At 41.6% G+C, this 15,020-nt stretch overlaps 1 protein-coding gene across 1 annotated transcript; it reads left to right on the forward strand.

The window, feature by feature from the left end:
* The first annotated feature begins 8,910 nt into the window (after positions 1–8,910).
* On the forward strand, positions 8,911–14,702 carry CHRNA9 (cholinergic receptor nicotinic alpha 9 subunit). The gene is made up of 5 exons (XM_068404043.1): positions 8,911–8,980; positions 10,064–10,209; positions 11,012–11,166; positions 11,842–12,374; positions 14,146–14,702. The coding sequence occupies exons 1-5, from the start codon at positions 8,911–8,913 to the stop codon at positions 14,700–14,702; spliced, it is 1,461 nt and encodes a 486-aa protein (XP_068260144.1).
* Positions 14,703–15,020: the final 318 nt, after the last annotated feature.

The raw sequence follows: 15,020 nt of genomic DNA on the forward strand, positions 1-15,020 counted from the left end.
TTTGGCTTTCTGTTGAAGATGTTTCATTTCATATTCTTCAGTCATACTTCCTCAGGAGGTCTGTAGTTGCTAATGTTGCAAACTTGGAAGCTGTATAGGCATTAAAAGGACGTTTATTTTAAGATATCCAAAGGAAAAGCAATGTTTTTCAATCAAGATAGGTAAAGAAGGCTTTGTTTTATGTGTTGTGATGCAAGTTTGGCTAGAAGCATTAGTACAGTGCCGAATGCACCAATTGCCGCTGCCTCCTTGAATTATCTCTTCCAATGAGATGTCACAATGTGTCGCCATCTCATTCTCTGAGGCTGGCTGTGTATCCACTGCAACATGTTGCTTAACCGTACCACTGTCTTATTTGCTACTAATATTGTCTTGAAGTACTGGCAGAAGACGAAGAGTTAGATAACAGCATGTTCCACAAATCCCATGCCTTTTTCCTTATGTATAGCTTCCTACCAAGAACAAATCAATTATCCATCAGAGTCCAGACCTGACCATACCTCGGTCATTAGTACCATTGGATTAGGAGCAGCTCTCTGAAATGGCAGTGTAATATGCTGCTTTTGTTAGAGCCCAGGAGTAAAGCCAATATGGAATTTGTTGCTAAAATTGTTCCAAGTTTTAGCAATGTTCTTACACTAGCTCTTTTATACTAGTTTGAGGAACTGGCTTTTGCACTGTTATATACATTTCCCAAAAGCTATAACCGCAGGATGATTGTAGGATAGTCTGTCTTCTCATAGCTCTGCTGTAGCTGTAAGATGTGCAGTAATCCCTCTTGCCTTTTTGTCAGCATCTTGGTTCTGTTTCAGAATAAAACACCCTTCCTTAAGCTAAAGGCAGCTGAGCAATTGGCAAAGATACTTCACAGTCCCCTGCCAATTGTTGGCGGGCAAGCAGCAAATGTTTTCCAAAGCATACAAACCAACCAGGTGTAATATGTGGTTACAGTAGCATTGTAATATTAGAGCACAATTTTTTTTGGCCTTAACAGCTTTTATATCTCTTCCACAGAACTTGAAAAATAGCCGTTATTAAGCCTGTAAGATTCAGATCAGTGTGGTAGGTTAACACTTCTAGATGGCAAATCCTTTGTCTTTATGGGCAAAAAAAGTTTTTTCAGCCCAGTTAACCAAAGAAAAGATGTTCCTTGGTGATGGCTCCCCATATTAACACTTGAACTTTTTTCCTTTGGAAGTACTAAGCCTTCATTTCAATGCATTTGTTGTGGATTGAAAAGAAGGAACCAATATCTTGGCATTGGACAATTGCTTAGAATTTTGCAGATGAAAACCAATGGTATGAATACAGCCTCCCTGATCTACAGCTACTGCTCAGAGATGCTTAAGACAAGGGATGCTGTCTTCAGCTGAGATGGCAGTGCTTTGTTGTGCTGGTGTGCCAGAACAAGTGTAATTGCAGAGTTTGAATAAACTGCAGGTTTAGTACCATATTTTGCTGAAGGGGATATTTTTTTTTGCTCAGTCCATAGCATAATGTAGCTGTGTTCATGCTAGGACATTCTAAAGAATGTCAGTACCCATATACTATAAGATATTTCAGTAGCTAAAATAATGATTTATCAAAAGTTCTTTTCCCTCACAAGAAAGGAGTAGGTGCTGTTTGCCTTGTCCTACAGGGAGGTTTGTTCAGGCATAAATGCATTGTGATAATTTAGAGTTGTGTCCTTCTCTGTGTAGTTGCTCTGATATTTTTGAAGTGGGCAGCTCTGCAATATTTGTAAGCTTGGGAACAAGGTTGTTTGGTTTAGAAAAAACTTGCTATTGGACTGGGTTGCCAAAGAGGGTATTTTTCACACTTGAGTAAAGCAGTATTTTTGTTTTCTTTCTCTAAATTCTGGGAACATGGAGAAATCACCTAGGTAGATTGATGTGTGTGATTAGATGGAGCACAAACAATTAGATAATGCCAAATTTTGTGACATAAATGTTTTCTTAGTGTATTTTTCAGAGATTTGTATTACGATGTAATACAATGTAATACACTCAGGAAGTGTGGTCTGGATGATTGGGTAATGAGGTGGATTGTGAACTGGCTGAAGGGAAGAAGCCAGAGAGTGGTGGTCAATGGGACAGAGTCTAGTTGGAGGCCTGTGTCTAGTGGAGTCCCTCAAGGGTTGGTACTGGGACCAGTACTATTCAATATATTCATTAATGACGTGGATGAGGGAATAGAGTGCACTGTCAGCAAGTTCACTGATGACACAAAACTGGGAGGAGTGGCTGACACACCAGAAGGCTGCGCAGCCATTCAGAGAGACCTAGACAGGCTGGAGAGTTGGGCAGGGAGAAATTTAATGAAATATAACAAGGGCAAGTGTAGAGTCCTGCATCTGGGCAAGAACAACCCCATGTACCAGTACAAGTTGGGGGCAGACCTGTTGGAGAGCAGCGTAGGGGAAAGGGACCTGGGGGTCCTAGTGGACAGCAGGATGACCATGAGCCAGCAATGTGTCCTTGTGGCCAAGAAGGCACCCTGGAGTGTATTAGAAGGGGTGTGGTTAGCAGCTCAAGAGAGGTTCTCCTCCCCCTCTACTCTGCCCTGGTGAGGCCGCATCTGGAATATTGTGTCCAGTTCTGGGCCCCTCAGTTCAAGAAGGACAGGGAACTGCTAGAGAGAGTCCAGCGCAGAGCCACGAAGATGATTAAGGGAGTGGAACATCTCCCTTATGAGGAGAGGCTGAGGGAGCTGGGTCTCTTCAGCTTGGAGAAGAGGAGACTGAGGGGTGACCTCATTAATGTTTATAAATATGTAAAGGGCAAGTGTCATGAGGATGGAGCCAGGCTCTTCTCAGTGACATCCCTTGACAGGACAAGGGGCAATGGGTGCAAGCTGGAACACAGGAGGTTCCACATAAATATGAGGAAAAACTTCTTTACAGTGAGGGTGACTGAACACTGGAACAGGCTGCCCAGAGAGGTTGTGGAGTCTCCTTCTCTGGAGACATTCAAAACCCGCCTGGACGCGTTCCTGTGTGATTTGATCTAGGTAATCCTGCTCCGGCAGGGGGATTGGACTAGATGATCTTTCGAGGTCCCTTCCAATCCCTAACATTCTGTGATTCTGTAATGTAAGTAAAATTGTATACAACACTGATGAAGTAGCATGTATGAATACTGGTTTAGTAGTCACCTTGCGACTGGAGTTCTGTGAATTCCTTGAAAACACAGTTAAAGCTTAGGTTGATACATTATGGTCTGCATTTTTTTTCTTGTTTTCATCTTTTGGCATCCTGCCTTTTCAGCCAGCTGCACTGTATTAGTGCACAGCATTAGCCTTAGCTCTTTGTGGGGAACTCTTAAATCTGAGGAACTCAGATAAGAACACAGGAGTTTAGATGTACCATATTCTGTGTTGCAAGGTGGATGTGAGCTTATCAGGAAAGCAGATGTTTTCAGGGGATGCTAGACCCTCTATGCATATACCTTTGTGAACATGATGAATTTTGGTAGTGTCTTAAAGGGATGTTCCCACCCTCCTTTGATTTTTGGAGAGAGTGAAACTGAAGTTTGAGTTAGTATCAAAACTGTTGCCCTTCAGTCTTGCTTCTTCAGATACTGCTTTAATATCAGTTTTTTGTGATGTGCACGCAAGCTGAAGGAATTGCTTTCTGGGGAACCTAGAGTTGTCTTGAGCCTGCAGTAGTAGGTGGGGGCCTTCCCTCTAGTTCCAAAAGCTGAGGTAGTCTGCTGTCTTCCATGGCTCAAGAGTGATCACAAAGAGGAAGATGCTTGAGTCTGTCTGCACCCTTTATTTCTCTAATCCAGTTTGTTTTGGAGCATCAGGCTGCCTGTCAGAGCAAACCTGTGATCTGAAACAGTGTCTAGGCCTAGAGGTTGTCTTTGTGTAGAGCACAGATCCTGTGATCAGCCATTCAAAGGCATGGTACAAAGCTGGAAATGATCCCAATGAAAGAGCTGTATATAAAATAGGTTTCTGATAGCTAAAATTGTAAAATAGCTTTACTCTTAACCCTGCCAGATACTGAATGCTTCTTAAGGATGGACAAAATACCAGTTAGCTTGTGAGCATCTTGGTGAAAAAGGATGAACATGCTGCATTTTAGATCACATTAAATAATACAAGGCTTCTAGGGGCAAAAGGTTTCTCTCCTTCAGGTGCTGGGAGGTGGTCAGCAGAGCTGCCTGTGTAAGTGGACCCAAATAAAATTTATATTCAGAAAAACTCATAACTGTAAATTAGGATTTCCCATGTCTGGAAAATGTGGCTAATAGTCTACATTATCTCATGACCTGACGTTGTGAATGCTTCCTAATGTATTTCCTACCTTCCATGTGTACAACAGGGTGGAAGAAAATATGAATGAGTACTCTGATTTCAAGTGGTAGGGGATTTTTATAGAGAAGGAAGGAGGAGGCAGTAGGTGAGTGAGGAAAAAATGAGGTGGAGAGAAACATGCTGCATCTAAATGAAGTGCTGTATTCTTCTCCAAAGCAGGATCAGTGAGGCTATCCTACTGGCAAGAAGAGCTGTTGCTACCCATGCTGTTAAGGCTTCAGCTAGTCTAAGGAGAGAAGTCTGACACTGAAGAGTTAGTGTGCTGTTTGACCCCATCACCAGATAATATTCTGTAGCAAATGCTGCAAAGAATGTGAACGTAACAGCTTCTGGGGAGAAAAGTTGGCAGGAAGGCAAGTAGAAGCAGACTGTGAGACACTTCTTGCAAACTGTGCTTAGAAACCAATCTGTTCTTCTTTATTGTTCTCTGATGAAGGGACGGGTTATAAATGGTACAGACGGCCTTGAGGCCTGTGTTAATACAGTATCTGTAGCTTTTCCCATTGGAGGCTTAAAAACTATTAATGCTTTTCAGGCAAAAAAGAATCCATTAAAAAAAATTCTGAAAATGTACATGTCAAAACCTCAGCCTCAGGAGCAAATTATTATTTTAGGCAGGAGAGAAAAGATTTGTTTAATTGAAATAACAAAATTTTAAATGCTTTTACACTTCTTTTCTGCTTTGATTATAGTTTGTCTAAGGTAAATATTTAAAGTTGGAACTTCTAATATGAAAGAGATCCCTCCCATGTCATCTCCACTTCAGTCTGTCCTTAAAGTGCATGCAGAGTCAAACTTCCCTTACATGACAGTACACTGAATTCAGATTTTTTGTTGTTGTCTTAATAACAGCATGTGTGTTTGTCTAGAACCAGAAACAGTTACATGTGTCATGTGAATGTCGGAGAAGCTCAGTGCACCAGTGAATGGTACACTCTTGTCCCACTGAATGTAAGCACGAACACAGTGTCCTGCTCTGTTGATGGCCCATACGCATTCTCACCAAGTCAAATGTTCGAACAAAATATCATAAAATCATAGAATGGTTTGGTTTGGAAGGGACCTTAAAGATGGTATAGTTCCAACCCCCCTGCCACAGGCAGGGAGGGACACCTCCCACTAGACCAGGTTGCTCAAAGCCTCATCCAGCCTGGCCTTAAACACTGCCAGGGAGGGGGCATCCACAACTTCTCTGGGCAACCTGTTCCAGTGTCTCACCACCCTCACAGTAAAGAATTTCTTCCTAATATCACATCTAAATCTACCCTCTTTCAGTTTAAAACCGTTCCCCCTCGTCCTGTCACTACTTGCCCTTGCAAAAAGTCCCTCTCCTGCTTTCCTGTAGGCTCCTTCAAGTACTGGAAGGCTGCTATGAGGTCTCCCTGGAGCCTTCTCTTCTCCAGGCTGAACAGCCCCAGCTCTCTCAGCCTCTCTTCATAGGAGAGGTGCTCCAGCCCTCCGATCATCTTTGTGGCCCTCCTCTGGACTCGCTCCAACACCACGTCCTTCTTCTGTTGGGGGCCCCAGAGCTGAACGCAGTACTTCAGGTGGGGTCTCACACATGTGGAAGCAGGGTTGGATGTTGTGCCACGGGCCTTAACCACTCTCTGCATCAGCAGAAGCCGCCTGTGCTCTGAATATGGTTTTGTATCGTACAGTTATTGACAACGACATGTATTTGCTCACCCTGAAACCCTCTTGTGACTGCTCTCATGTAGGCAGACCCGAGAGCTGGATTCAGCCACTAAGTGGTTTTGTTCCTTCTGCTTATCTTTTTTTCTTAAAAAAAAAAAAAAAAAATCTTGTCTCTGCTTGCCTTATATCAAATGTAAGGCAAATAATCAGCGAAATGAATCGCAGTAGGTTGGAATGCGATGTGATTGCCGCGTGATGAACAAAAACCCGCCCGCCCAGTGCCGGTAGCGCGGTCGGCTGCCTGGCAGCGCCACCTGCTGGCCGAGCTGCTCCGGCAACACAACCGCGCCCTTCGCTGGGATCGAGCCGAGCGCCGGGAGCGGTTAACGGCTCGGTTCGCACTGCCAGACACCCGTGACGCTTCTGAAATTATCTTTGTAAGCTTCTTCGTACTTTATATTAATTCCTGACTTCGTAGCAGAACTTCTTACTGTAAAAATAGAGAACTGCTTAACTTTTTTTGAGCTCCATTCAGATGTTAAATGAGGTGTTTGGGCTGGGAAGTAGTATTGCCAGGGATCACGCCACAGTTTAAAACTGTATTCCGGGGAAGCATGGGTTTTTAGATGAATCTCTCAGATCAATGAACAACGATTAATGTTAATACTCGCTCTTCACACAAAATGTCTACATTAGGGACATTTTGATTACAATTAAAGGTCAGATTTTGTGTGAACAAATGTAAAGAAGCCAAATGGTCTGGCATCCTAAGATTGTTACATTTCTTGTATCTTTAATATTGAAAAGGCTTTTGGATGTATTTTAGTTTTATTTTTACAAGCCCTGTGTAATCAATGCAGCATCTCAAACATAACAAGCATGTTCTCGTATGTGTGTGGTTGTGTTTGCCTGTCTGTATGTCCAATATGTGGCAACTATTGGATATATTTGATGACTGGAAATATGATCAGTCATAATTGAGAGGTTGTGATCTATCCCTTTGCAAGTTTATAATGAATAACATATGGAATATATGTGTGTATAAGAATAAATTGAGTAAACAACACATGTAGTTATGCTTCTTGGTTTTATCTTTTGAGAACCTGCAGTTTCCCTTCAAGAAGATGTCATTACAATAAAGGTGCAGGGTTCTTTAATATATGTGATCTTATGCAAATTAAAGTACGTCAGTCTGCCCTACTTGGCAGATACGTATTGCTGGTGTAACAGGTCACAAGACTGTCTCAAGCCTGAGGCAAAGCAAGCTTAGTCTTGGTTCCAGTAGTGTTTATAGCAGCAGACCAGCACCCCTGGTCACTCTTGGAATTATAGTAAGAGAAGCAAAGCAGTAGCTAGTTGCTGACATAATGGCAATGTACTGTAGACTAAAGGTATCCCCTGAGAATGCACTGATCTGACTGTATCCAAAAATCTTTCATGTTTTGTCTCTGATTTTTGTTGTCACTAACAGCATATACCTTCTCCTCACAGAAAAAGCAGGTTATTAAATACTGCATATGGGCTGTGCTCACCTATTTGACTTCTAAACTGTTTTCCACTTTTTTCCCCTTTGACAAGTCAGCAAATGAAGTGATGGAGATGGATTTCACTACAGGTGCTTTCACTGAAATTATTTATTGCTTACCTATTAAACCTGGACATAAATGTCATTGATTTATAGACCCCACGAAAGCACAAACATTGCTCAGTGAGTGCCAGGAGTGCTACTATACAGAAACTATGTGTATGGAGGGATCAGCTTCCTTCTATCCAAAAGGCTACACAAGAGTAAAGCAACAGTATTTTATATTTTATGTGGATCAGAACTGTCCTGGACCAATTCTTTTTGCTGGTAGTTCATTCTATATTTTCACCTTCCTACTTTAGAGACTGTTTTCTGTTACTTGTTCTAAAAGGATGGCAAAATGGACTGCAGTATATTTTGAAGGATGGATTGGACTGTGGAAAGGAGGAAGTCATCTCCTCTTGTCTGTGAGAAACTTGTAAGAAGATGCCTGCAGTACTAGAAAACTAACTTGGCAACATGAGTAATATAGACAGAACTAATGAAATTCTGATCATTGGAGTAGATGGGAGGCCAGGTGTGGTATTGTTTCATATGCATATTTCTCTCCTGTAAGTCTTTTGGCTAAATGCAAGAGCTGTCAAGTAACTCTGTAATTCTTTCTAAAGTTTTGTCAGGTTCACCCAGGAAAAATTGTACTGTATTGGGAAATGGTATTTTATCTGCAGAGTCCAGTTTTGCTCCTGATTTACTGTGCTGAGCACTGGTCTGAGTTGTCTACACCAGTGGAAGTTCTTGTTTCCAAAGCAATCATGGGCTACTGCAAATGTTGCTTGTGTTGTCTGACTTTGGTGTGGCTGCAACTCTTCTATGTGGCACCACTTTGGTAGGTGAAAACATTGTTTTGTCAACATGGGAGTAGGTAGGCTGTGGGTTTTTTTGCTGTGACATATTGGATGTGTGATGTACAGTGTGACTATACCAATTAAAGTACTGAGGCAGATCACTTTTTTTGTGATGGTCCGTAGGTTCCATGGAACTGGTTCTGAGCATGCTATTGGTGAACATAGGGGCAGTAAAACGTGTCCCACCAGAGAAAAGTGAAAGTGTTCTTCATAAATTGATCAACATCTTACATTTGTAGTAAAAATTGCAATGGAATTTAGTTTTCCTACTGATATCCTGTCTGTTTGTCTTCTCCCTCAGCATTAGCTTCAGAGCAGGCAGCTCTCAGGTTACAGAGAGAGGGAGGGTTCGTCTCTAGGACTCTGACAGCTGCTGAGGGAGGACTAAGTTGCTTCTGGCAGCTCATCAGTGCGTCAGCATCTTCATGTTGCTGTGCAACTTGATTTTTTTGTTTGTTTGTTAGTTTTGGATGGTGATAAACGTTTTTGTGCCCTTGAGTGAACAGCTTTATTTAAGGTCCAGAAATGAAGAGAAATAGCCTGTTCTCCTTTTCTGTCTCTCTCTGGTTGCTGTTTACAACAGTGATGCTTCAAGGTGAGAATACTGCTTGATAGCTAAATGTTGCATTGAGGTTTATTTTAATGAGATAGAAGCTGGAGTCCTGATATGTCTTAGACGGTTGAACTCCAAAAGTCTTTCATCTGTTTCATTTTACTTTGTCTCACTGATGCATAGACAAAATGAATGATTGTGTACAGCCAGAACTTAAATGCTCTTCATGAAGCTTTGATTTGTTAGGATTTCTTTTTAATCAGGAAGGTTTGCTTTGAACTCTCATTAGTACAGGAAGTCACTGTGGGTCACCGGAGAGTGATGTACTCCAAAGAACTTGCTTCCTACATAGTGCCAGCTGGCATATGCGCAAGTCTTGTGTGTGTTACTGTCCTTGCCCTTTGCTTGCAGAAGTGCGTGAATCTATCTAAAGGTAATACACAGACTGACTACAGAAACCGTGATGTGCAAAATGGTGTGGAACAGCAAAAGCGCCCTTTAAAACCTAAAATTTCAGTGAATTATCCTTAGTGACTAAGTCTGAACAGCAAGAAGCATCTCCAAATACGTGGCTTGGAAAAGGTGTTAGTGCAAGGATTGTTCATACATCATGCTATAGCCAATTTGTGCAGAAAAGCAGCTCAGACTTTTTCCAGGTGGTAGTTAAAAAAGAAAAAGTAAATTCTGAAAGTAGCATGAATCTCTGCTGCATTTAGGGAGATATCACAAGTCGTTAGCCTGGGAGCAGGTTTGACTTCAGACTTCGCTTCTAATTTTAGCTTGGCAGATGTGTGACTGTAAGCCGATAATCTTTATGCCTATGAAAGAGATCAGTAAAATAAAGGTAATGATATTTGCCTTCAAAAAAGGCAAGAATCTCTGGATGCAGAGGTGTTTTTTCCAGTGGATGTGAAAAGCTAGTTAGCTATTCATTTACTACAGGTGAATGCTGTCTGTATTTGAATAGCTTTGTCAGGTGTACTTCTTTTCTGCACTAAATGATAATGTACAGTATATGAGTGATAAATATAGTTATAGCAAATACTACTTGAAGCTGTAGAAAGAGGATATTTTTTGATACTGCTCAGTGCTTAATCTGATGTGCTGAACAAATCTGTTATCTAGCTGTAGAATCAGCCAAAGGAAAATATGCTCACATGCTGTTTAATGAACTGTTTGAAGACTACTCAAATGCTTTAAGACCAGTGGAAGACACAGATAAAGTACTGAATGTCACCCTTCAGATCACATTGTCCCAAATTAAAGACATGGTGAGTAAGAGTACAGTTCTGTTTTTCTGAAGATGGGCAGAAATGTGCTCACTGTAAACCTCTTGCTTAGAGTAGGAAAAGCAACTTGCATTTTGCTGTGATGACTTCGGTAATGCTTCCTCATGAGGGTCATATTCTACAGTTTTTCGTAGATTCTTATCTGATTGCAACACTAAGACTTCCATTATAAGTCTGCAAACTTACAGCTGCTGAATTGTTAAGCCTTCTTTTGTAGTTAGGTGTTGGTATCGCACCCTCCAGGCAACTTTTGCTGAGTTTTAAATAGAAAGAGCAAATGCTTTTCCTAAGATGCAGTTAATTTCTACATAAACTCCCTATTTTAGCCTTCAGTAACTTTTTAATAAATCTGGTTCAGCCAGATACACTTTTAAGGCAAAAGAAAATGTGTCTGGAACGAGAATGGAAAACCACTTTTGTGACTTCTGAATTACAACTTCAAGGCCTCACCAAGCTTTTAGGAATTTGTTGGACTGAATCTGTTAGCTCTTTGGTATTCTGAAGCTCGCAAAAGGAAGTTCTTACAATACTGGGAGCCTTAGACAGCTGTAATTAAAGCTAGGGAGGGTGCAGGGGGAAGAAGGTTTCAACAAGAGAAAGTCCAAATAAATAAGCTCCCTCTACAGTGTATGGGCATATGTATGTGTCTGAGATGTACTCTTGTAGCCAGTCAGCATTCTGGCCTGTTTTGGGCACTACTTTAAAGCTGTACAACAAATGCTGTCTGCGTCTAAGATGTGATTTTGTCACCTTCAGCTAGAAATATTTCTACATTTTTATGCAGGATGAAAGGAACCAAATTTTGTCAGCTTACTTATGGATTCGACAAAGCTGGTATGATGCATACCTCAAATGGGACAAGGATAAATATGATGGGTTGGATTCTATCAGGATTCCAAGCAGTTTGGTTTGGAGACCAGATATTGTCCTATATAACAAGTGAGTGTGGCTGGAGAAAATCAGCTTGAATATTTGTCTGAAGGGGGGAGGGTTGAAGGAGGAATTGACCCACTGAGTCTGAACTTTCATCTGTTCACTTTACCTTAGCAAGAGTTTGTTTGTTGTCTTAACATTTGTTGTTGGTCATTGAAATATTTTGCAATAAAGCTATAGAAGGGATCTGGTAATTGATTATGCTTCACAGCAAAGCTGTTCTGAATTTCTCTGCACTGGGAATTGAGTACCCTCACAGTCTGAAGTGGTTTCTGCTGAGGCTGCTGAAGAGCTCTGGAAGATTGTGTGGTCCAAAAAAAAGTGATACACGAAGGCCGCACTCCTTGTCTGCTCTCCTGGGCTGGTAGTGACCACCAGATTATTTTCATCTTTGAATGGATTCTTATCCTACTGTGTCCTGTTTGAGGTCAAGTTTGAAGAAGCTATGGCCAACAAATACATTATAATTTAGCAGCACTGATGTCTGGCATTAATGGGCACTGGTACCTGTAAATAATAGTAAGTCCCTAATAAAATTCAGTATAAATAAGTAATATGATTTCAGAAGCATGCTTTTAGTTGTATGAAGTGAGGGTCTTCCCACCTGCCCACTGCCCATTCCCTGGCCCACACATTAAGTTGTTGCCTGTTGATCTTGACTGTCACTTTTCTGTCTTTTAGGGCTGATGATGACTTTTCCGAGCCAGTGAATACTAATGTTGTGTTGAGATATGATGGCAAAATCACTTGGGATGCACCTGCTATCACAAAGAGCTCATGTGTAGTGGATGTATCTTATTTTCCTTTTGACAGCCAGCAATGCAACCTTACATTTGGGTCCTGGACCTATAATGGTAATCAGGTAGACATTATCAATTCTCTTGATAGTGGTGACCTCTCTGACTTTGTAGAAGATGTGGAATGGGAGATTCATGGTATGCCGGCAGTTAAGAATGTCATCACTTACGGCTGCTGCTCTGAGCCTTATCCAGATGTGACCTTCACACTGATTTTGAAAAGGAAATCTTCATTCTACATATTTAATCTGTTGCTGCCTTGCATTTTGATCTCTTTCCTGGCCCCACTGGGGTTCTATCTCCCTGCAGACTCTGGGGAAAAAGTGTCTCTGGGTGTTACAGTTCTTCTTGCTCTGACCGTGTTCCAGCTGATGGTTGCAGAGATAATGCCTCCCTCTGAAAACGTACCTTTGATAGGTGAGCTTTACTCTTTGTCTTTTAATATGGCTTATTAGTAGCATGGCTTTATGTCAGGGAGACCATGGGCAATCTGTGGCTTCTGGGAAGCTAAAGGTGTTGCATTTTTAAAACAGAGTGAAATACTTAAAATGTGCATGGAATTTGTACAGGTATGCTGAAGCTCTTCAAAGTTATTTTGTGTTTATTTGAAATTATATATTAGCTAGCTATTTTGTATTTATTAAATATAATCAGACATTTGGAATTATTTTATCACAGACTGTAATAAAGCTAGTAATGGAAAACAATTTTAGAACCAGCGTACAAAGCGTAAGCAAGAGCTGTACGCACAAGGTCCGACTGTTTTAAGATATGTTTCTGTCAGATGCAGGTGGTTGGATGGCCTGGCTGGGACACTCAGGGTTGACTTAATATCCAACAATTGTTACATTGAATTTTAAATACCTGGCAATCCATTATGCTGAATTTTAATCTACATTTGAGAGTTCAGAAGAGCTGATGTGTAGTGAGAGGGTGGTGTTTAGCACTGCCCCATCCGCCTTCTGCCAGGACCCTCCTGCCCCTGGCTGATCTGTCCCCTGGGGCAGGAGGCTGCCTGGCTGCCCTGGTGGGATTCCTGGAGGACTAGGAACACAGTTGCCTCCACACTGGCTTCCAGCTTCATTAAGATAATTTGGCTCTCATTATTTTTATTCTCATTATTACTGTTTATGTGAAAAACAGTGTGGCTTAACTGAGACAAAACACTCGTCAATGAATAGGAAAGCTGAATGCATTTGCCACACCAGCAGCAACTGTTCCTGCCTAGAATATGGGCTGGCTGTACTGGAGCACCTTATCTACCCTTCTATCACGCTGTCTAAATTAAGGAGCCAGGACCTAACCTCAGTCTGCTTTCTCTATTCTCTCACTCTCCCTCACCATCCTTTCCAACCGCTTTGAAAACTGGGTTCACATCACTTTTGTCTGTGGCACATACTGTCATCAATGCCAGCCCTTGCTTTTCCTGCAAAGGCTGCACAGCACCCTGTGTACTTCAGTTGTAAAAAGCAGTGGCTGAGGGGCACAGCTCACATTCACTGTATTTGCTGCCTATTCCTGGCCAGAATGAACTTTGTTCCTGTTTGGACTAGCTATGCTAAAATTTGTACAGTCTGAAGAAAATCCAGACAGCAAATCTCAACAGGCAAGGGAGCCACCCTTCAGCTCTGTGCCTGGCCTCTTAGCTGTCGGTACGCTAGTTTTGGACACCAGCAAGGTCTGGATATTCACCGGCCTGTGTGAATGCAAAGGCATACGTCTGCTGGTGTGGGATGTGTCAATAACTCCAACAAAACATTATCACCACTTTAGTTAATACATCAGGAAGTGGGATTTCTAATGTGCCACGTGAAGCCATCAACACTGGGATTTTATAGACACCTGGTAAAGAGCAAGGCCCCTGATAAATATTTTTAAGCTGTTTTCTGAATGGGTGTATTTCGAGAAATCAGAGGTTTTGGCTTGCAAATATTTACCATGCTAATACAGTAGTCACTCACTCATCTGGTAAAGGCATGCCAGTAATGAGTATGAGGTTTTACTTTAGTGGCTTTAATCTTTGTTTTTAAATGGTAAATTAAGTGTGATCTAAGTACAGAGAACCAGGATGATTAAAAACTGGTTTCACTTGCAGTTACGGCTTGCACTATGTTGTCACGTTGTTATTTCTGCGTTGTGTTTATTTATTAGGGTAGCATCTTTAATATGACTTTATTTTGTGTTCTAGGAAAGTATTACATAGCAACTATGACCATGATCACAGCTTCCACTGCACTGACAATCATCATAATGAATCTCCATCACTGTGGCTCAGAAGCAAAGCCTGTTCCACAATGGGCCAGGGTGGTTATTTTGGACTACATGTCAAAAATCTTTTTTGTTTATGATGTGGGTGAAAATTGCACAAGTCCAAAAAGAGAGAAGGAAGAAGAACATAAGTTAGAGGGGAATGATGGGTGTCAGAGGAGGCACAAAGAGGTAAGGAGTCACCTTTCCAATAGGAATGATGACTGTGATCTCAAGGAGAAGCTCAATGGAAATTTAAATAAAAGCTGTGGAGTTCATGGTGACAGTGTTAGGGAGACTGTTAATTGCTGTTCCTGTTACAAAATGCTGATTAAAAATATCGAGTATATTGCTAATTGTGTTCGAGACCACAAAGCAAACCGGGCCAAAGGAATCGAGTGGAAAAAAGTTGCAAAAGTGATGGACAGGTTTTTCATGTGGATTTTCTTTATCATGGTGTTTTTTATGAGCATGCTGATCATTGGGAAAGCAGCTTAACTGAAGATGAACACATTCTTTTTGTAAATCTGAATGTACTGGATTAGCTTGTTTCAGTGGAGCTCTGGGACAGGGGTGCTTTTGAGATCTTTGTCTTGCATTCTGCAACAATAAACAAATTGATTCTGTAGGCTGTGACAGTGTTTTGAGACATTGCTCAGCTGAGGGCTTTGTTAGTGACTGTCCTTGCCTTTCAGTTACGTGCAGCCCTGATGAGGCTGCTGGGTAAGCACTCTGTGCTCCATCTTAATGGGTGGTGGCCATGACTTCAGGCTGAATGGGGTGGAGCATTGCCGCCCTGGAGCTGCAGGGAGCACT

The sequence above is a fragment of the Nyctibius grandis genome, chromosome 6 (assembly GCF_013368605.1).
Source record: "Nyctibius grandis isolate bNycGra1 chromosome 6, bNycGra1.pri, whole genome shotgun sequence".
Classification (NCBI taxonomy): Eukaryota; Metazoa; Chordata; class Aves; order Nyctibiiformes; family Nyctibiidae; genus Nyctibius; species Nyctibius grandis.